Below are 21,809 nucleotides of genomic sequence, written 5' to 3' on the forward strand. Positions count from 1 at the left end.
AAAAGCAAAATCTATGCTACTCAGCCAACATCCTTAGAAGATTTACGACAAAGAATTGTGAATGAGTGCCATCAAATTACTCCTCAAATATTGCAAAATGTCCGGCAACGTTTTCAGCAAAATCTTTATTATTGCATGGAAAGTAATGGTGGTCATTTTCAACATTTACTCGGCTGACAATTCAGTTCATTCTTTATTTTTTAACAACTTTGCTGCTATGTATTGATCTCCTCTTACGATGATGTATTTAAACTTTAAATCAATAAATCTCCAAAACTACTGAATTGAAGTACATGAATTTTACATCATTGTAAAGGGAGTTGAAAGACCTTTTAAATGATGGATCATTCGACCCCCCTTTCCATTTAAGATTTTAGGGATGGTGCCACCCCCGCTTAGGGGGCTGCCAGTGCATCTGTTTCGTTTTCGGTGCGCCACAGTGTATATATATATATATATATATATATATATATATATAATATTAAATATATATACAAAAGAAACATTTTTTATTCTCGAGAGAGAAAGAGAGAGAAAATATATCTTCTGTCTCTCTCTTACTCATTATCTTACATATGTAATGATTTCACCGATTCACTCCCGTACAAATTTATTTCCCGCGTATAGAAGTATAACTTCAAAAAGTGATCGGCCAATAAAGATATGCTAATTTATGCAGAATGTATTTGAATTCCAAGATGTCTATACAATTCTTGACAAATGAATGGTACTAAAATCTGCTTGAACTTCTAGACCAAAAATCATTGTTTTTTTTTGTATCCGTTCTATTTTACATGGTTGTATTTTTTACCCATCACTGTACAAATTCCATCGGTCATATTTTTAACGTGCTCGCACCTCGCGTGCGTTGAAAACTTCCACACTTTTCCAAGTTTGAAGCGGGAAAAAGCGCTGGCCTAGCCACTCTGTACTTTCCCGCGCCGAGGGCTGACAACCAACGGCCACTTCGATGCGATGTGATAGTATTTTATCCGATAAGAAAAACAATTGGCTCACAACGCCGGTTGCCGGTCTTTTAAAATAAATATTATCATCAATCGATCGGAAAATTCAATCAACTGTTTAGTATTAGTTGGGGCAGCAAGCTTATCGTGTACTGGACAATTGCGCTATTGCTTGGGACCGTTTTTTTGTAAGTTTATTTAAAGTATTATTTTGAAAATTTTGTATATATTTGAGGAATAGTTGATTTTGGTTGACTTTGTTTTAGTACACTATATTTTGTAATACTTTATTTTTATTTATTATGTTTGAATATTTGCTTTGATCTTCATCATCATGGCATTTTCATACCTAGAAAAGTGATTGTCACCATATTTGGCTTATTCCCATTTATTTATCGTACGTAATTAGCCTACTTTAATCTTCTTTGGTTTTACAGTTGGCTGGGTGACTTTGCATCTTCTACACTATTCCTCCACTTTTCAATATATGAGTATATATTTGAACAGCTTATTTCAGAAAGGGACTCGAGTAATGTTAACTAATTTTTGAGAAATACGCAAAAAACTGTCTGGATATGAAAATCCTTATTTTTGTACGATGATAATTCTTTTTAAGTCAACTACATCTGCATAAGTTGATTAGAACTAATAATTTCCAATTTAACAATATTGTTTATTTATAAAAAAATTATTAATGTGTTATTTTTCATCTACTTAGGTACCTTTTGCAATAAAATTACAGACTCACTCCATTACAAAATTTAATTTCATATTTCGATCATAGTTCATTATAACACATTACCGCATATATTGCAAAAACACAAAACATTGCTACAAGTTACTATCACTACTTATATTCTAATGATTCTGCTCTGAAAAATTTATAGTATCTACAAAAAAATCTTCAAATTTATGGGGAACGTACTTTACAGCTTTCTCTTTTCCTCAATTTTGACTTACTTTAGAGGTAGCATTCGAGAAGTATAATCTTGTGCTTTATAGGAAGCTGAATAGTTTGTGAGTCAACTTTACTGACATTGAAATTATTACAGTAGTAAGCAGCATGATCATCAGAATTAATGTATAAATAAACTCCGATGTTTGAATATTACCCTTATTGTTAGAAGAATCTACAAAGTAATGATACTTTGACGTATTGAAATATTCCTGCCTCCATAGGAGAGCAACACTGCCAGTTGAACAGACTCTCTTCTTGTATACGTGAGGCCACCAGTTATCAAAATCAATTATTATACTTTCTGTATATATCAGTTTGACAGTATCTTGAGATTTGCGATTAGCAGAGCAAATCAATTCACACAGCTGATATATCATGTATATTTGATTTTTTTAAAATTTTATAAATTTTCTAAATTTCCTATCACAGGACAAGAATGAATGCCCTCTAAGAGGAAAGAAATGTTTAATTTTTTTGAACCGGCCGTTGATAGCAAGAAATAAGAGGATCAGAATCAAAGTATGATTTTTATTTTGACCCGGACAATTGTCAGAAAATAAATGAAGTCCAGTTACTGAATCTGGAAAATTTTCTTCAATGTAATCTACAAGAAAAGAAGCTACATCATTTGCTCCTTTTTTTGGCTTGGCCTTCGCGATATAAGTAAAACTGGGCAATATTAGTTTCTAAATTGTAAACACAAAAGCATTTTGTTTTGATAATTCGATAAATAAAATCGAATCGACAAATCTAAGATTACAGTTTTCCTTAAAGTACTGATGATAAAAGCTATACTTAATATTAGTTTCAGGATACATTTCACGGAAAAGTTCATTCATTTTTTGAATTGACGAACAGTCACACTTAGGTACAAACTAGCTTTATTAGGTCCTTCTTTTGTTGGAAAGGAAATAATACAATTGTACACATTGGCAGTTTCACTTTTATATATTTTATTACTACTTCTGTTTTTTCCTCGTAAATCTTAAGGCGTTTTTCCACTAACAGCAAATAGCTGTTAGTATTTGGAATTACCCTTAAAAAATAAGTGTCATGGGATGACATTTTATATAGAATTTTCGCGAGGACAGTTGAGGATCGGGATCGAGGTTGTTTGCATCAAACAAAAAGACAGAAGAAGGAATGTAAAGGTAGTGGGGGCAAAAATATTGTTAGACGGGAAGTGCCGTTTTAAGGGGCCACATTAAACAGGGAAAGATAGTCTCTTTCCTTGTTTAAGAAATAAAAATTTAGTTGGGTCATGTTATTGTTTGTCCCAACTGTCACATAAAAGCTTATTTATATTGAAGTTTTTTAACAATTGTGTCACATTTTAGACTATTATCGTTATTATTTAATTAAAACTTTGCTCGTCTAAGACACATTCGGAAAAATATTTTATAGCTGCTGTTTTATGACCTTATAAAAAAACATGAAATATTTTCCTAATTAAAAAAATTATATTAAAATTTTCAAAGTTTGTACTAATTCCATTAGATAAATTAAAACCCCTACACCACTGTATGATTATTGTGAAGTGTCGTAAAATTTAAATTTGGCGCCTTTGCATTTCCGGATATATCCGCCATATTATGAGGCCACTTTTATGAATTTTGGTCTCCTTTTCATAACAATTAGATTCCCTCTGTCTTTTTGCTCGATGGTTGTTTGTCAAATGAATTAATTTTTCAATGTCAATTAGTTAGTTCAGTATTTTGTACATTTTTTGAGTTCGTGATCCACGTGTTTCAAGAAAATCAGGATACAATATCAAAATCTTATATACCAAAACGCTAAGCTCTTTTCTTGTCCACCACTTTACTCAAAAACCATATTAGATAATTAAAATATTTTTTCATATTATTAGTATTACGTATGAGATTGTCAAGATATACTTTTGGTACAAAAATTCACTTCCGGTTTTGAGATGACCGGAAGTTAAAATTTACTTCCGACACCGGAAGTGACCCGAAACGCGCATAAAACGTCAAGATAGAGCAAATCTGACACCGGATTCGTGATCAGCATGCAAAATTAACTGCTAAATGATATCCATGTCGACATTTGATGAACTAAAAATTGCAATCCGGTTTTGAGGTCGACTTCCATAATCACTTTTTTTTTACTTGCATTATTATTGATGAATGTTATGTATATTCTTGCTTATATTGTTTGTATTGATCTCTTAATTTTTCTCGCAAAATAAAAATTTCATTTAAAAAACTCGATGTCGAGTTATTCCGCTAGTATTTTCTAATTCGTTTAGTATCGCTATCTTTTTTTCTTTGTTTCGGTAAAGATAACTTTATTCATTTCAAGTTTTTCTATTTCCGATCAATAATGTCTGCTAAAGATTTTAAATACCTTTGAAATATCTACTAAATATTGATATAATGGTGTCTACACTTAACCCGAAAACTACCAAAAACCCATTTCCACATTATGTTTACCCACTGGAAAAACATTGAATGTTTTTACTGTTTTACGAATAATAAAATATTTATTCCGAAGCAATCGATGCATTTTTTAAAGATTAGTTAATAACAATAGCCGTTCGATGATTTATTAAATATTGTTACAAGGTTAGTTGGAAACTCAAATATATAATTCATAACAGAGCAGCTATTTACTAGGTATAAGAAAATTGTAAGGTATTGATATTTATATAATGAAATGTTGGACGGTATTATAAAGTTGTATGATAGAAACTTTCTATATCGATGGACTCACGTCGAATTAATTATATGAGAATTTCTACACAAGTCTTGATCTATACAGGAGTAAAAACGTCAAATTTGACATCCCTATTAGAAAGTTTTTTTTATTTACAAATTCGCATCAACCCGAAGGTTATTAGCGAGAATCGGATTTACAATATTAAATATATTATATATTAACAAAATTAATAGCTTTTAAGTAGTTTAACATATTTGTGAATGAACAATTTGCACCAAGTGCTTTCTCTAAGTTTATTGAGATACCATAATTGATTCTTGCTGTGGAGAAAACTGAACAGTCTACAACAACATGTTTCACCGAGAGTTTAACGTTACACTGCTCACATTTTGGTTCGGATTCTTTAGTAATTAAGAACTTGTGCGTGGCACTGGTATGACCTAATCTAAGACGAGTTATTGTCACTTGATCCCTTCTTTTAGTGGAGAAACATCTCCATGGTTTAATGTCCTGTTTAATATTCCGAAGATTGGACACTGAAAATTCCCACCGGTTTTGCCACTCACTTAGGATCCGCGATTTGATAACACTTGAAACATCACTAGCTATCACGTATTTCACAGTAATGGAGTCAGCTGAATTGACGGCTTCACGCGCACACTTATCTGCTTCTTCATTACCTCTAATACCATTATGTGATGGGATCCAAATAAAGATTACCTCCTTATTACAATTTTCTATCTCTATCAGATTTTGTTTTATTTTTTCAAGAATATGATTCTCTGGGTATATTCTTCCTATAGATTGTAGTGAGTTTAGTGAGGTCTCTTGTAAACATACAAAATCTGGATTTTGTTCTGAAAGAATGATCTGTAGCATAGGTAAATTATTGTAATAGCCGTTGATATTCCACTGTATTAATTTATTGAACTCTATTTTATTAAATAAATTTATTTAATGATTGGTTTGTGAGCAGTTACTGTCTGTATCGGATACTAGGTCGTGTGGGATTTGCATCTGTAAGTGTTTTAGAAGAATTTTTCTTAATTTGATATTTCGTGTCTTTGTAGATCTGTCTTGAGTATAGGGATATATTTTGCTTAACATATCGATGAGAGCTGTAAAGTTGTTTGTCTAATTTTCAACGGTAGTAAGTGGATCAGGTGAATTCTTTATGTTGTCGAATAGGTCTTTTATCTGAACATAGCTTAAAATAAATGGTGGTGACTGCTGGTTTATGAATGCTTCTAGAGATTAACCTTTATTTTGTTTTTTCTTAGGATTAATGGTATTTCTGCTGGACTGGTAAACTTCGGTTTATTAGTGGTATCATTGGAAGGCGGAGAAGGACTTAAGGTATCGTCAAGAGTTCTTTTTGATCTGTTCTGTGGAGATTCAATTTTCATATGTAAGGTAGTTGTTTCGTTCGCATTTTGTTTTATATTTAGTTGATTTTCTGTAGTTGGGGTGTCTGTTTGACTTGAAGTAGATGTCGGTGTGATGGTTGATATTTCTGGAGGGCTACATGTTGAGATTTCTTCTGCTGTGGTTGGAGAAGTAGGATTTGGGTTTGGTTTGATAGGGTTTTTGCAGTTAGCTGCCGTATGCCCATTTTGTTTACAGTTGTAACACGTTAGGTTGCCGCTTGATAAAAAGATTCTATATGAAGTATTATCGTAATTAATTAAAAACGATTCTGGAATTGTGAGATCTGTTGGGCTGATAAAGATTTGTCTCCTAAAGCTCATTATATGATTAAATTCGGGTAACGGTGCACCAATTTTTAAAAAGGACATGGTAGATAGAATAACAAGCCCCATGGATTCAAGTTCTTTAATTAATACATCATGAGTAATGGATGGGCAAACATTAGAGAGAATGATTCTTTCGGAGGGAGTTATATACCGTCGAGCTTGTATAATCTGGTTATTAATTTCAATGTTGCCGTTATTTTCATTCATGAATTTTTCTACGATATTTTCAGATGATAAATATAAACATATTCTACTGTTTGATAATCTAGAGCGGAATAGTATATTTTTTGGATGGATGATTTCTCCCAGGGGGAGGAGGTAATCTTGTATTTTCGCATCTTTAATGGAATTAAAAATGATAGCTTGCCGTTTTGACGGAAATTGTTGTTGTGTTAGTGCGGTAGAGTAACTTCTTTGTGTAGAATTATCCATTTGAGAATTGCCTGGTAAATTTATTTCATTGATTTGCGACATATTCGTTGATGTTTAAACATTCCTAAAGACGGACCTGTCCGCCGCCAAAAAAAAAACCGGCCGGAGATACAAGTCAATGGTAATTAAATGTTTTTGTTTATCGTCAAGCAAATATGGATATGAAAATTTTCAATGATGTTAAATACGTACTAATTATATATTTTCGGTGAAATTTACAGTAAAACTGTACTTACAGACTAGCAAAAGTGAGTTCAGTTGATCACTAATAACTTCATAAAGCGTAGTTAAATTTTGAAAACTTGTTCTCACTTAATTAAAACTATTTTGGAGAGCCAAAAATAAACATACCGTTCCGATATACTATCAGCGATAAGTTCAGAAAGTTTTATTGTTGTTAGTAATCAATACATTTTGTTATGCTTGTTTTAACATTAATATTATTCTCGTAGGATTTACAACCCAAGATACTTGATAATGTTCTTTTCGTCGAAATCAGTGGATACTACTCGGATTTTTGTTATATAGAGTTTTATGTACGGAGATATGCCGTGTAAATCATTCTGGCATAGCATTTCCTTCACTACTTGTATATTAGTCATATTTTTCCTTGTGTCCATTTTTTTTAGTAGAAAATATTTGACGTTTATTATTTTTACAATTTTGGTGGATGCTTTCGTAAAGCGCATTCGTCAAAATTTAAGTTTTATTATTTTAGTTATAGTAACAAACGAAAAAGATGAAAAAATTATTGAAATAGACCAAGTAGGTATAAGTAGATGACATGGGATTTACCCACCAAATATGGCAGATAGCTGGATGGTTAGGTATGTGGCATTGGGGCCTTAGAAGTAGCCTCTGGAGATGTAGCGGTTGGTGTACAAGAAGTTTCGTTGAAATGAAAAAGAATAAGATATTAGCGGTTGAACAATATGTTAAAAACTACCAGTAGGCCGTTAGGTAGATGTTTGGTAACAAAATTTGATAAATGGGGAAATTAGACAATGTAGATTATTTAGTAGATAAGTATGAAAAGATGAAAAAAGAATCTTAAACAAACCAATTCAGAGGAAATAATAAAAATAGAAAATTTGAAAGAGAGATGACACCATAAAATCATTATACCAAAAAAGGCTAGAACAGAAAATACAAATGAAGAATATCGAAAATGAAAGCAATGTAGAGAATAGCTGGAGAAAACTTAAGAAAAATATTCTCCATGCTGCCCGAGAAGCACTTGGAACAAAAATAATAAACAAAAAGTAGTCAACGAAAACACCATGGTTTACAATGGAGGTTAAACAAAAATATCACCAAAAAAAGAAAGCTTTCCTAAAATATAAGTCAGAAAAAACGAATGAATCATATGAAGTATATAAAAGAATAAGAACTGAAACTCATCAAATGGTAAGAAAAACAAAAACAGATTACTGGGAAAGATTCACAAAAGGACTAGAGATGGATTTCTATAGACAACAGAAACAAGTATGGCGCTTCATAAGACAACAAAGAAGCGAAATGAAAGAACTAGTTGAAATAGAACACATACAAGAGGATACATGGGTGGTCTTCCTGACAGAAATGTTTAAAAAACAAAACGAAGAACCTCTACCAGAAACGGCAAATATAATAACTAAGGAAAAGACCGAAATCTCCCAAAACGATGTGAAAGAAGGAATAAATAAATTAAAAAACAGAAAGTCACCAGGAGAAGATCAAATACCAAATGAACTCTTAAAATATGGAGGTACAACAACTGCAACTTCTTATTAATAAAATAATCACCACGAACAGAATACCAGATGAATGGAGGAGAGCGATCATGGTGATGTTCTTCAAAAAAGTAGATAAGAAAGACCCCAATAATTATCGAACAATAAATCTATTAAATACAACACTCAAATTGACAACAAAAAGAACAGCGACAAAAATAAACGAACGAATATCTCTGCAAGAGGAACAGCAAGGATTTCGGACAGAAAGATCATGCACGGATGCAGTTTTTGTAATAAGACAAATAAAAGAAAAGTCGCTGGAATACAACAAACCAGCATATATGTGCCTGATAAATTTGAAGAAAGCGTTTGATAGAGTGAGAATTCGGGACACGATACATTTATTATATGAAAAGGGAATATCACTGGATTTAGTAAAACCATTGAGAATATATATATAAACATAAAATAGCTATGGTAAAATGTAAAGGAAAACTATCGCAACCTATCAAATATGAAACAGGCATTAGACAAGGAGAAACATAAAGAAAGTTAAAAAAAGAAGAGGATATAGAATGGGAGAAAAGGAAATAAGGATAATATGCTACGCCGATGACGCCATAATAATAGCCGAAAATGAAGATGACCCACAAAGATTAATGAAAGAATTCGAAGATACAGCGCTCGTATACAACATGGAGATCTCAACAGAGAAAACTAAAGCGATCGTGATATCAGCGGAACCAAAACGATGTAAACTAGTCGTAAATAACGAAACAATAGAACAAGTGATGGAAACTGAATACTTGGGAATAAAACTGTCAAACTACGGAAAAGTGGAAGAAGAAGTACAAAAACAAGTGAACATGACAAACAGAGCAGCAGGATATCTTAACAACACAATCTGGAGAAACAAATACCTCACAACGGAAACGAAAACCAGGATATATAAATCAACAATAAGACCGATAATGACGTATACAACGGAAACAAGAGCAGATACGGTGAAAACACAAAGACTACTGGAAACAGCAGAAATAAAAGCCTTACGAAAAATAGCTAACCAAACTCTAAGAGACAGAGTAAGAAGTGAGGAAATACGAGCGAGATGTGGTATAGAGGAAATAAACGCGTGGACCAAAAGCAGAAAAGTGGAATGGAATCAGCACATCGAAAGAATGACAGAAAATAGAATAGTACGAATAGCAAGAGACAATTCGCCAAATGGAAGAAGATCATTGGGACGACCGAGGAAAAGATGGTCAGACAACGTCAATTGAGGCTAAAAACCGAAGTAAAACAGGCATTAAGCCTATTTATAAAGTAGGAAGAAGAAGATAAGTATGAAAATATAGTATATATACTATATAAATATTTAAATGGGAATAAGCCACAATTAAAGGTTAAAGTAGGTTTATTGACGTTTCAATTTCCACTTCGGAAATCGTTCTCAAAATACAAACATTAGTAAATTAAACAAATTTTGTTTTTTGTTACTTGGTAAAAAATTCAAATAATTTAATTTTATCTGACTCTGATATTTACTCACATCGTTTTTTAAAATAAAACATACCTAACGTATACTTAAATTTATGAACATATTGCATCAAATCAAGGTTAATTTCACCTTCTAACACCTCGCCCACAAACCTATCAAACCCAAATCTCAATTAGAATAAAACTTGCAGGCGATTCCGGTATCCATCCGTCAATCTGACAGCCAGCGGATGAAGATTGACAGTAGCTTTGATGACCACGTAACCTAGACATTTGCCTTGGCCGATCGCTATCAAGATGCCCGTGTTAAGAAAAAGAGCTCAAGGGGATAATAAGATCGTCAATGGACTGTTTATTCATTCGAACCCGCCCAGAGGTAAGTATCGATTTGGTAATTTTTGTTATCATGTGTGTAGTGATGGATTGCTTTGATTACGTGGTTGATTTTATCTGTTTATTTAAGGAAATTCATTACAGTATTCAAATCATCTCTAACAACAAATTTACCTACGGTGTGTTTATTACCAACAAATTTATTTGTAATTTTCAAAGTGCGGATTAAGAATAATGAAATGTTTTAAAATTTAAATTATTAGTGCATTTTTTATATTACTGTATTATTACCAGACTTAGGCAAATATGCATATCCAAACTTAAAGTATATGCGCATAAATATGCACGCCTTTGGTCAGTAATATGCAGAAAAAATTCAAAATACCTGTCAACAAAACACACTCCGAATTTTAAAGTATATTTATTATAATATACAGGTAAAACAAAAAATTTGAGATTTCTCATTAAAACTTTTAGTCAATTAAATATTTTTTGAAAAATTAAAGGCAAATATCGAGCACAATTTTAATAATCAAATCTTGCCCAAGTACTTTCGTTTTCTACAGCATCATCAGGGGCATTTCGTCAAATTTGGGCTATCCAGCAAGCGCAGAATGTAATAAACAAGAAATTAAACATAAATTATACATAACACTACACTAGAACAAGGAAAAACAGTTATTAAAAAATATTCTACGCTACATTCTTGTCGGCAACAGGAGAGAGAGTTCTCAGTCTCTGACTGTTTGTCCTTATTCTAGTGTAAAGTTTATTCGTTTACCAAATTCCCATCAGTAAACATGAGCACGTGTTGATATTCGCCGTCTCATTCGTCAAGAGGCTATTAAATATAATTTATTAGACAGATTCTCATGTTACAGATCCCAACTCGCCAGCATTTTAAATTCAAATTGTATCGTGTTGATTTTTAAGTTAATATATTGTGTTATATTTATGTTATAGTTATTGTTAAGTTATTTACTGGTCGTGTTATTTTTTAGAGTTTAGTTTAATTGTAATATAATGATTAATTTTCAAGAAATTCTTACACTACCAGTTTCAAAAGTAAATATTTTTAAAAATCATATGATACATAGGTCGTACATCAGTACGACCCTGTTTGGTTTACACGTGGTTCTATTGACGATTGGGAATTTGTAGAATGAATAGGGTTTAGTGTTATGTACAATTTATGTTTAATTTCATGTTTATTACATTTTGCGCTTGCTGGATAGCCCAAATTTGACGAAATGCCCCTGATGATGCTGTAGAAAGCGAAAGTACTTGGGCAAGATTTGGTTATTAAAATTGTGCTCGATATTTGCCTTTAATTTTTCAAAGTTCATTTATTCGAGCATTCAATCTTATATCAAATTAAATGTTTATGTTTTCTGTCAGGATATACATATTCTGAACCAAAACACATAGAAAAGGATACGTGGATTGACTCCTAAAAAAGCTCTATGTAGAGGAAGAATAAACGACGTTAGAACCGGAAACACCAGAAATTGCCACAAATAAAGAATATATATATAAATGTACAGGAAGTTCGGAAAATACTAGAAAAGCTGAAGAACAGAAAAGCAGCAGGTAAAGACGGGATATTAAACGAATTACTGAAATATTGTGGAGCAGCAATGACAGAACAATTAACAACATTAATTAATAAAATTATAAACCACAATAAAATACTCGAAGAATGGAGAACGAGCGAACTAATTCTACTATTTAAAAGAGATGTAAAAGATAAAAAACAGCCAGAAAACTACAGAGGTATAAACTTGTTAAATACTACGCTAGCATTTACAACTAAAATTTTACAAGTGCTAATAAATCAGAGGATAAGTTAAGTAGATGAACAACAGGGTTTTCGTAGTGGAAGATCATGTAGATATGTAATATTAGTTAAAAAGCAAATTTCTGAAAAATCAGTAGAGTATAATGGACCAGCATTTCTGTGTCTGATTGATCCAAAGAAAGCGTTTGGCAGAGTAAGACTCAAAGATGTAATCCATCTTCTGTATAATAGAGAAGTTCCCTTAAATATAATAAAAACTATCGAAAAGATCTACCAAAACAACAAAATGGAAGTCAGAATAGATGGACAACTTACAGAACCTATAGAAATAGGCAGCGGAATAAGACAAGGGGTTTCATTGAGCCCCATGCTCTTTAATTTAATCATGGATGAAATCACCAAAAGCGTTAACAATGGAAGAGGACACAGAATGGTAATCAAGGAAATAAAAATACTCTGTTACGCAGACGACGCAATGTTGATAGCCCAAGATAAAGATAGTCTGAAAAGACTGGTCCACAGATTTAACATAAGAACAAAAGTATTTAATATGACAATCTCATCTCAAAAAACTAAAATAATAGTAGTCAGCAAAGAACCAACCAGATGTTAAATAGAAATTGATGACATCAGTATTGAACAAGTAATGGAAATAAAATATCTGGGAATTACACTGTACATCGTCCAGCTATGGAGACCTGGACAAACAAGTGAGAGATCAAGTACAAAAAGCAAAAAGCAAATAAGGCAGGATGCCTTAATAACACTATATGGCGAAATCGACACATTAACACTGAGATGAAGTCAAGAATTTATAATACCAGTGTAAGTCAATAATGACTTATGTCTCTGAAACAAGACCCGACACAGCGTCAATACAAAGGCTACTGAAAATGGCAGAGATGAGAGTACAGAGGAGAATTACAGGAAATACGCTGAGAGATCGAAAGAGAAGTGAAGACATTACCAGAAAATATAACAGTATATGTACGAATGGACACTAAATAGAAAAGAAGAATAGACTAACCACATAAACAGAATGGGGGAGACCCGTGTCGTCAAAATAGCAAGAGATAAGTCACCAATCGACAGAAGTATCGGACGACCGTGCAAAAGATGGAGTGTCAACCTTCCATAGAGGTATTGATCCGCCAATGAATAAGCAAAATTGCTTATAAAGAGGAAGAAGAAGAAGAGAAGAAAATACGAGTATATAGACCTGTGTCACAGTAGACTGACGAAATAAAGAGGGTTACGGCAAACTGGATTTACATGGCACAAAATTGAGAGCACTGAGACAACTAATAGAGGCATATGTTTAGCAATGGACGGTACAAGCTGTGTGATGATTGATATACATCCTTATACATCCTTAACATATATTAAGCATCAGGAAATGTTACTATATATTTTCTTGTTATCTAAGCAACACTACTGAGAATAAATAGGACTTGAATGTTATCAGTCCCTCCTAACACTAGTTATTTTTTTTCGGAAGCCGTTTTTTATTATAACATAACATTCACATATACCTTTTTTCTTGTCATGATACTCTTCATGTCAAAAGAAATAGAAATATGGACCAGTTTTGTTCTGGTATAATACCAAAATATAGTTTACAATTAAAACAAGAAAAACAGTTGATGTTAAAAAATTGATAGAAAAACATTATGATTTAAACTGGAAAAGTATTGAAGAATTAACTGTTTTTTGAAAGAATTATTTTGTTTACTTTTTATGCAATTACTTTTAAAACTACAAATACATATCATCGACATATTTATTATTTCCTGCATCTTTTCTAGTTCCAAAGACTAGTTCTTCATGTATCGCTTCAAATTTTGAAGGGATTGACCCGCATCTGCATTAAAATCACTTCAAAGTATATTTAAGTATGTATGACTCGAAGAAAAAACTTTTAAAACATGGTTAATAAAACTTATATAAATTTATAGTCACCAAAATATTTGGAATATATGTATATTTTTTTTTAGAACTGTAACAAGGTTGATTGTAACTAATTAGTCGCAATTTTACCACAATAATAGCTCTTACAGCTTTCTGAACCTTAGACTCCAGAATTTTTCGTCCAGACCATTATTCTTAGTTCACAGTTTGTCTGGCTTCTTTTTGATCTTCATGAAGCAATTGAGCATGATTTTTGTATGTGCTGCATAGATATACCAGGTCCAAGAACTTTCCATTGTCTTTTCGTGATGTTAGGTTACTAGACTAGGTTAGTGCTTTTTCTTGTGACCCCAATAGTACAACTACTACTTGTCGGGGACTAAGATCATCATCATCATAAGTGGCTCGACAATCCGTTGTGGATCTTAGCCTGCTCACAAAGAAGTCGCCACTCCTGTCGATTCCTGGCAACTTCACTTCATCTTCTGCCCCTTAGAATCTGTAGGTCTTCCTCGACATTATCAACCCATCTCATTCGTGGTCGTCCTCTGCTTCTTGTGCCCTCTGGTTTTGAAAATGTTAATCTCATCGTGTATTCGTGATCTGACATCCTAGTAATGTATCCAGTCCATCTAAGTCTGTGCACTTTAGTGAATTTCACAGTATCTGGATTGGTGTATAACTGATATAGTTCAAAGTTATATCTTCGATGCCATAGCCCATTTTCATTTACGGCTCTAAAAATCTTTCTAAGAATTTTTCTCTCAAAAATACCAAGAAGTCTTTCATCATTTTGAGATAAGGTCCACGTTTCAGCCCCATATATCAAAACCGGTCTTATTAAAGTCTTGTATATATTGAGCTTTACCGAACGTTTTATATTTTTATTTTTTAAATATTTCTGGAGACTGTGAACAGTTTTGTTTGCTATTGCTATGCGTCTTTTTATTTAGTTGCTTGTCGTGTTTGTTGCTTTTACTAGCGATCCAAGATATGTGAATTCTTTAACTTGCTCAAAGGTATGGTTTTTAATTTGAATTCTCTGTTGGATATTTCGGGGATTTTTAGAAACCAACATATATTTGGTTTTTTCTCGTTTACCACAAGTCTTAATTCACTTGCCGCGTCGGCAAGCCTTGTAAAACACTGCACCATGTCTCTCATAGTAGCAGTAAATACAGCAGATATTGACCAACAATATCCTTTGTAAAATGTTTAAGTTTTTCAAACAATACATTGCCGAAGATTTTATACGCAGATGCTAACAGAGTAATGTCTCTATAGTTCTTACACTCCAGTTGATCACCCTTTTTATCATTCAATCTTCTCTTATCCACTGCTGGACATAGATCTCCCTCATAATTTTCCATCTACTTCGATCTTGTGCCTCTTGCATCCAATTACTATGACAACGTTTTAGATCGTCAGTCCAACGTGTTGGTGGACGACCTCTACTTCGGTAGGCATCATCTCTTGGTCTCCATTCCAGTATCCGCTTTGTCCATCTATTGTCTGTCATTCGAGCCACGTGACCTGCCCAGTTCCATTTTAGTGTTGCTACTCTCTCTACTGCATCAGCCACTCCTGTTCTTTGTCGTAGCTGGCGATTTGGGATCTTATCTCGTAGTGAAACGCCCAACATAGCACGCTCCATCGCCCTTTGACACACACGGATTTTTTGAACTGTTCTCCTTGTCATGGTCAACGTTTCGGCACCGTAAGTTAACACTGGCAAAACACACTGATTAAACGTTTTTCTTTTAAGGCATATTGGTATATCAGACGATTTGAAAATATGGTTCAGCTTGCCGAAGGCTGCCCAAGTCAGTCTTATACGACAGAGAAGCTCAACGGTTTGGTTATCTTTTCCTATGCGAATCTCATGACCTAGGTATTTATAGGCCATTACCTGGTCTATGGATCTTGTTCCTACGCATATATCTTCGCTGACTACAAGATTTGTCATCATCTGGGTTTTATATATATTTATTTTCAATCCCCCTTCTAGCGAGGAAAGGTAGAGCTGATTTAAAAGTTCTTTGGCCTCATCTATCCTATCAGCTATTAGTACAATATCATCTGCAAACCTTAGATGGCTAAGCTTTTCTCCGTTTATGTTTATGCCCTTGTCGGTCAGTTTTGCCTTTTTACATATATATTCTAAAAGCGTAGTGAACAGTTTCGGCGATATGGTGTCCCCCTGGCGTACTCCACGTTGTATCGGGAATTTCTGGGTTTGACGATCACCCACTCTAACACTGGCTGTTGCGTTTTGGTATATATGTTTAATTATATTTATATACCGATAGTCAATTCGGCATTCTGTCAAGGCTTCCAACATTTTTTGTTGATTTACGGTGTCGAATGCCTTTTCATAGTCGACAAATATTAAAGCTAGTGGTTTATTATATTCAGTGCATTTTTCTATAAGATTTTTTATTACCAGTAGGTGATCGTTTGTTCCATAACCTTTTCTAAAACCTTTTCTATTCCTTTTTATCTATTCCTATTTTCTAAACCTTTTTATGCAACGGACATATTATTCCCTTTAGTAACTCTTCTGGTACCAATCCATTCTGCCATAGAAGTACTATTAGTTTATGGATTGCTGCAAAAAGTTGATCACCACCTTTTTTATACATTTCCGAACAGATTTCATAGATTCCTGGGTCTTTATTGTGTAGTTGACGTTGTAGATTTTGTTGATTGTCTATGTTGTAACCTCCTTCAATATCGTTTATATTCAGATGTTCGCTAAAATGTTGTGCCCATCTGTTAAGAACTAAGTTTTATATCAAGTAGAGTTTCACCGTTAGTGTCTTTACAAATTTTTATTCATGGTTTAAATTCTCGACGGCTATTATATAAGGATTTGTAGTGTTTCCTCGTTTCATTTTTATCGAATAAACTTTGTATCTCATTGAGAGCGTTCTATTCGTATTCCCTCTTCTTACGTCGATGGATACGTTTTTACTCTCTTCTAAGACGTATATACTCTACTTTTTTCTCCCTGTACAACCTGCATCGATGGTTTTTTGATATGCTGCGTTTGTTCTATTTGTGACCATTTCGCACTCATGATCTAACCAATGATTTCTTTTTTCTGACTTGGTTTTACCCAATATTTCAACCGATTTCTGTAACGCAATATCTCGTTTATTTGCCCATAGTTGGTTAATGTCTTCTTCTTCTAAGTTTTCTGTTCTTATTTGATCTTCTATTTGTTATCTGTATACCTATTACTATGTTTGCTCCTCTAAAAGACCTAACATCTAATAAGTTAAAGCAGTGTCTTGCATCGATGATTATAGGATATATTTGGTTACTCGTTTAATTATCAAGAGATTTCCAAGTTCCCTTAATGGAAAAATCATATCCCAGCTATTACCATGTTCTTAGACATCGCAAAGTGTATGATTCTGAAACCGTTATCATTAGAGTCTACGTGTAGGCTCTCTTTCCCGATGGTGGGCTAAAATATATTCTCTCTTCCGACTTTGCCATTAAAGCCTCCTGCAATTATTTTGATGTCATTTTTTGGGCCCTCATCGTACACTCGGTATAGTGCGTCATAAAACATGTTTTTCTAATGCCTTACAATAAATCCGGTATCAAATTCGCGTCGGATAGGATGTCCACTATAGTAAATATTGCAGTTATTTTTTTCCAGGATGCCTGAGCTAGTCCACCTCATTTCCTGTAAAGCAATGATATCTGATTTTGCGTTATTTATTTCTTGTATGAGTAGAGCTGTGGTTCCAGGCTAATAAAGGCTGCTTACGTTACACGTACGAATTTTTAAATCATCTTTATTTCGTTTGCGAGTTCGTCGTAGGTTAGACAGTCCGCTTTCTTTCTTTGTAGCTTTCATAACAAAAGGTTTTTTACAGGGTTGAGTAGTTAACATAACGCCAAACCCCCTTTTCGGACGACCATTTCACCAGCTCTCTTCAATTCCCGACCCAACTTTCCACCCAGGTTGGTGGATCCACCCAGGTTGGTGGATACCGGATCTCCAGTTGGGTTGTTCGGTTTACAGGGAACACCAGCGTGAAGGTGAAAGTCGGATTCGAGTAGAAGAGGCTAATTGGAGTTAACTGGAATCAACTCCATGTTTTCGCATTCTACCCCTTTATTCCCCATAGTTTACAAGATTTATCAGTAAATTCTTTAACACTCCGTACATTTTCTAATCTAATTAAAATTTCTCCATTGTCGAGCAGCAAATTGGATACGACAAAGGGCACAAACCACTTTTTTCAAAGCATGAGCCTCACGGTAGTCTTATTAGCGTATTGCGTGACAGGATAAGCCGGAATAATATTTCATAATAGAAACAATTGAGGCAGACGAGGGCTTCGAATTGCGACGGACATGAACTGTCACCTTTTTTTGTTTGTCCTCAGGGAGGGCGAAGGTGGATGTCTTGTGGCCGACAGGCAATGCTTTGTTAATTGATGCGGACGATAAAGGGTTCACTAAAATAATAAATTTAGTCGGAAAAAAACCGCAAAATAAAATATTTTGAGTTTTTAATATCAGAAAGGAATAAATGGAATAAATTCTAGCGGTTATTGTCGAGTAGAGTATTTAACTACATCACAGATACACATATTGTTTGTAGCGAGTCAAAAAAATACATAGTATTAAAAAAGGAATATAAAACGCAACTTAAATATATATAAACAAGAACACATATTAAACAATAAAACATTTATGGCAAAGTTACGGTAAGCAGTTCAGTGGATGTTTTGCAATGAGTCATATATTTTTGTGAGCAGTAAAAACAATGTTTTAGAAGATATTTTTTATAAGTTTATCGAAACTATTACAGCTTAGCTGTTTAATACTTTTTGTTAATAGTTATAATTAAGACAATATTTTTCTGAAATAATTAATCTACAGCGATTTGTTCGTAGGTAGTGACAGTTTCGCGTATTATGAAAGTGCACATCAGACTGCTTTTTAAAATGGGCCCGTTTTCTGTGAGTTTCAGACAGAACTTAAAATATCAACAGAGTAGGTAGCGGCATAATTTTGAATTTGATAAAGAAAGGTCGGCAGTATTCTAGATAACTAACCCCTGCTAAAATCCTGACAGCTTTCTTTTGCATTTTAAAAATTTGAAGTGCATTTGTTGAATTGCCCTATAAACTTGCACCATAGTTTAGGTCATAGTGAAATAAAGAAAAATATGTCATTTTTAATGTTTCAAAGTTGACAACCCTTGCTAGTTGACAAATAACAAGTAATGAACTTGATAGCTTTTTTATAAGTTGTGAAATAGTTTAACAGTCTCTGTTATCTGGATTATTGTGTAAATTACTTGCGGATATAACCAAATTTTGCGTTTTATCAGATTTAAGTTTTAGTTTTTTTGCATCAAACCATGAGCTAGATTTAGTAGAAACTTCCTCATGAGACATTTTTAAATCATCATGATTTTTTCCTGATATAACGTATGTCGTATTATCTGCGAATTTTATGGTTTTGTACGGAGATATGAATTTAGGCAAATCGTTGACATAAATAATAAACAAAAGAGGTCCTAAGACCGAACTTTGTGGGACTCCATGTTTTACGGATAGAAAATCGGAGAGATGACCTTTAGACACAACCGCCTGGTGTCTGCCACATAGATAAGAAGATACAAGCTTAAGACGGATACTTCTGATTCCATAGTAATTTAATTTGTGGAGTAAAATGTCGTGTGAAACGAAATTGAAAGCCTTCGACAAGTCGTAAAGAGAAATTGCTATGCGATTGCCGCGTTCAAGCCCCTCAATCACCTCGCTCACATTAAATACCGTGTTTGTAGTAGAGCGAGCACTTCTGAATCCAAATTGCGAGTTGCTGAAGTAATTATTTGACTCAAAATAGGAATAAAATTCTTGTTTGATAACCTTTTCAATCACTTTCTCAAAAGTAGAAACAATGCTTATGGGTCTGTAATTGTCAGTTTTTGACGAAACACCTTTTTTGTTGATTGGTAGTACTTTTGAGTATTGTAGTACTTTTGGAAATACTCCAGTTGATAGAATTAAATTAATAAGATGAGTGAAAGGTTTTAAAACTATTTAGTAAGTTTCTTTTAAAATTTTGCTGTTAATTTCGTGAATGATCTTACAATTAGAATTACTAAGAGACTTTATTATTTGAGAGACCTCTTCTTCCACAACGAGACGAAAAAAAATTACTTGCTGGGAGAAGGATAATTTCTATAATTGAAGAGGACATCGACATTAATAGTGAGAAGAGATATAATAATATTCTCTGCAATTGTAGTAAAAAATTGATTTATTTCGTCTGGAGGTAGATCAGGTTTTACCGAACTGGACCTTGTGTTGTTTTTTTTTCGAAATTTACTATTTTCCAACAGTCTCTAGGTTTATTATTGAAGTTAGTAATAAAATTACAGTAAGCTGACTTTTTAACAATTTGTAATTGCCGATTGTATTCAATTTTTTGTTGTTTATATGCTTTGAACAAATCAGAATCCTTAGTGGCATCTGCAATGTGTTTAATCGGAAAAAGATTAGATCTGTAAGACCTTAATTCATTATTAAACCATTGCACGGGTGTTTTTTCAGCAGTGTGTCGTGCTTTTTTTAGTGGAAAATGCTTTAATAATAAATTGTTATAAGTTTCGATAAGAAAGACCGTTAAAAAATCAGGATCATTATTAATATTATAAAAAAAGTCCATATTTGTACTAGCTAGCGCACGCCTTAAGCTTCTGTAAACCAGAAGTAGTTATAAATCGTTGAAATGTTTGATTAATGTCAACAACTTAATGCTCAGAGTTAATAAATAAAAATTGAGCTCGATGGTCAGAAAAACAAGGTTCAAATACGCCCATTCTTTAAATATTTTCAGAAAAATTTGTCATAATGTTGTCGATTTAACTACTGGACTGGGATGTGATTATAGTATAATCGTTTATAGTAACTTTTAGACCAAAAGACGTTAATAGATTTTGATTATCAAAAAAGGGTCAGATTCAATTTTAAAATTTATAGTAAAATCACCAAGTATGATTAGTTTGTTTGCTTTACTAAGCAAGGACGTTTTGACATTCTCAAAATTCACCAAAAACAACTCAAACTCACTCTTACCTGATCTGTATACAGTTAAAATATTGGTTTTTATTAAAAGTACATAAATTGCACAAATCTCAGAACTTTGCTCTACATTATATTTGTTTAGATTAAGAGAAGAATACATAAAATTTTCTTTTACATAAATTGTAACTCCGCCTTGTTTCTTTTTTATCCTACAAAATAAATTAGCTAATGAAAAGCTGGAAATGCTAACGAATTTTAAATTTTCATCACTTTGCCAGTGCTCCGATAAACATATGACGTCATATATTTTTTGATCCTCAAGACAAGCATTGATCATCATCATCATCATCACTGGCTCGACAACCCTTTTTGGGTCTTGGCCTGTTCCAGGATTCTTCTCCATTCTGATCTGTTTCGTGCATTTTTTCTACAGTTTTTTATTTTTAAGGTTGTTATATCATTTTCTATTTCTTCTAAGCTTCGGTCTTCCTCTTGTTCTTTTTCCTACTGGCATCTGTTTGAATATTTTGTTTGGTATTTCGCCTTCTTCCATTCTTTCTACATGTCCTATCCAACGCAGCCGTCCTATTTTAATGAATGTTATAATATCCGGATCCTGGTATATTTTGTATAGTTCAGAGTTGTATCTTCTCTTCGCCATATTCCGTTTTCTTTTGTGCCCTTATATATGTGTCGCAAGATTTTTCTT

The 21,809-nt window shown here is 33.2% G+C and overlaps 1 protein-coding gene across 3 annotated transcripts in view; it reads left to right on the forward strand.

Annotated features, from left to right (window-relative positions):
- The first annotated feature begins 10,194 nt into the window (after positions 1-10,194).
- Positions 10,195-21,809, forward strand: part of LOC140440990 (uncharacterized) — a 141,497-nt gene continuing 129,882 nt past the window's right edge. For all 3 annotated transcript variants that reach the window (XM_072531356.1, XM_072531358.1, XM_072531357.1), the window contains exon 1: positions 10,195-10,373. In XM_072531356.1, the coding sequence (XP_072387457.1) occupies positions 10,295-10,373 (79 nt within the window). In that variant the 5' untranslated portion in view covers positions 10,195-10,294. The remainder of the gene's footprint in view (positions 10,374-21,809) is intronic.

The sequence above is a fragment of the Diabrotica undecimpunctata genome, chromosome 5 (assembly GCF_040954645.1).
Source record: "Diabrotica undecimpunctata isolate CICGRU chromosome 5, icDiaUnde3, whole genome shotgun sequence".
Classification (NCBI taxonomy): Eukaryota; Metazoa; Arthropoda; class Insecta; order Coleoptera; family Chrysomelidae; genus Diabrotica; species Diabrotica undecimpunctata.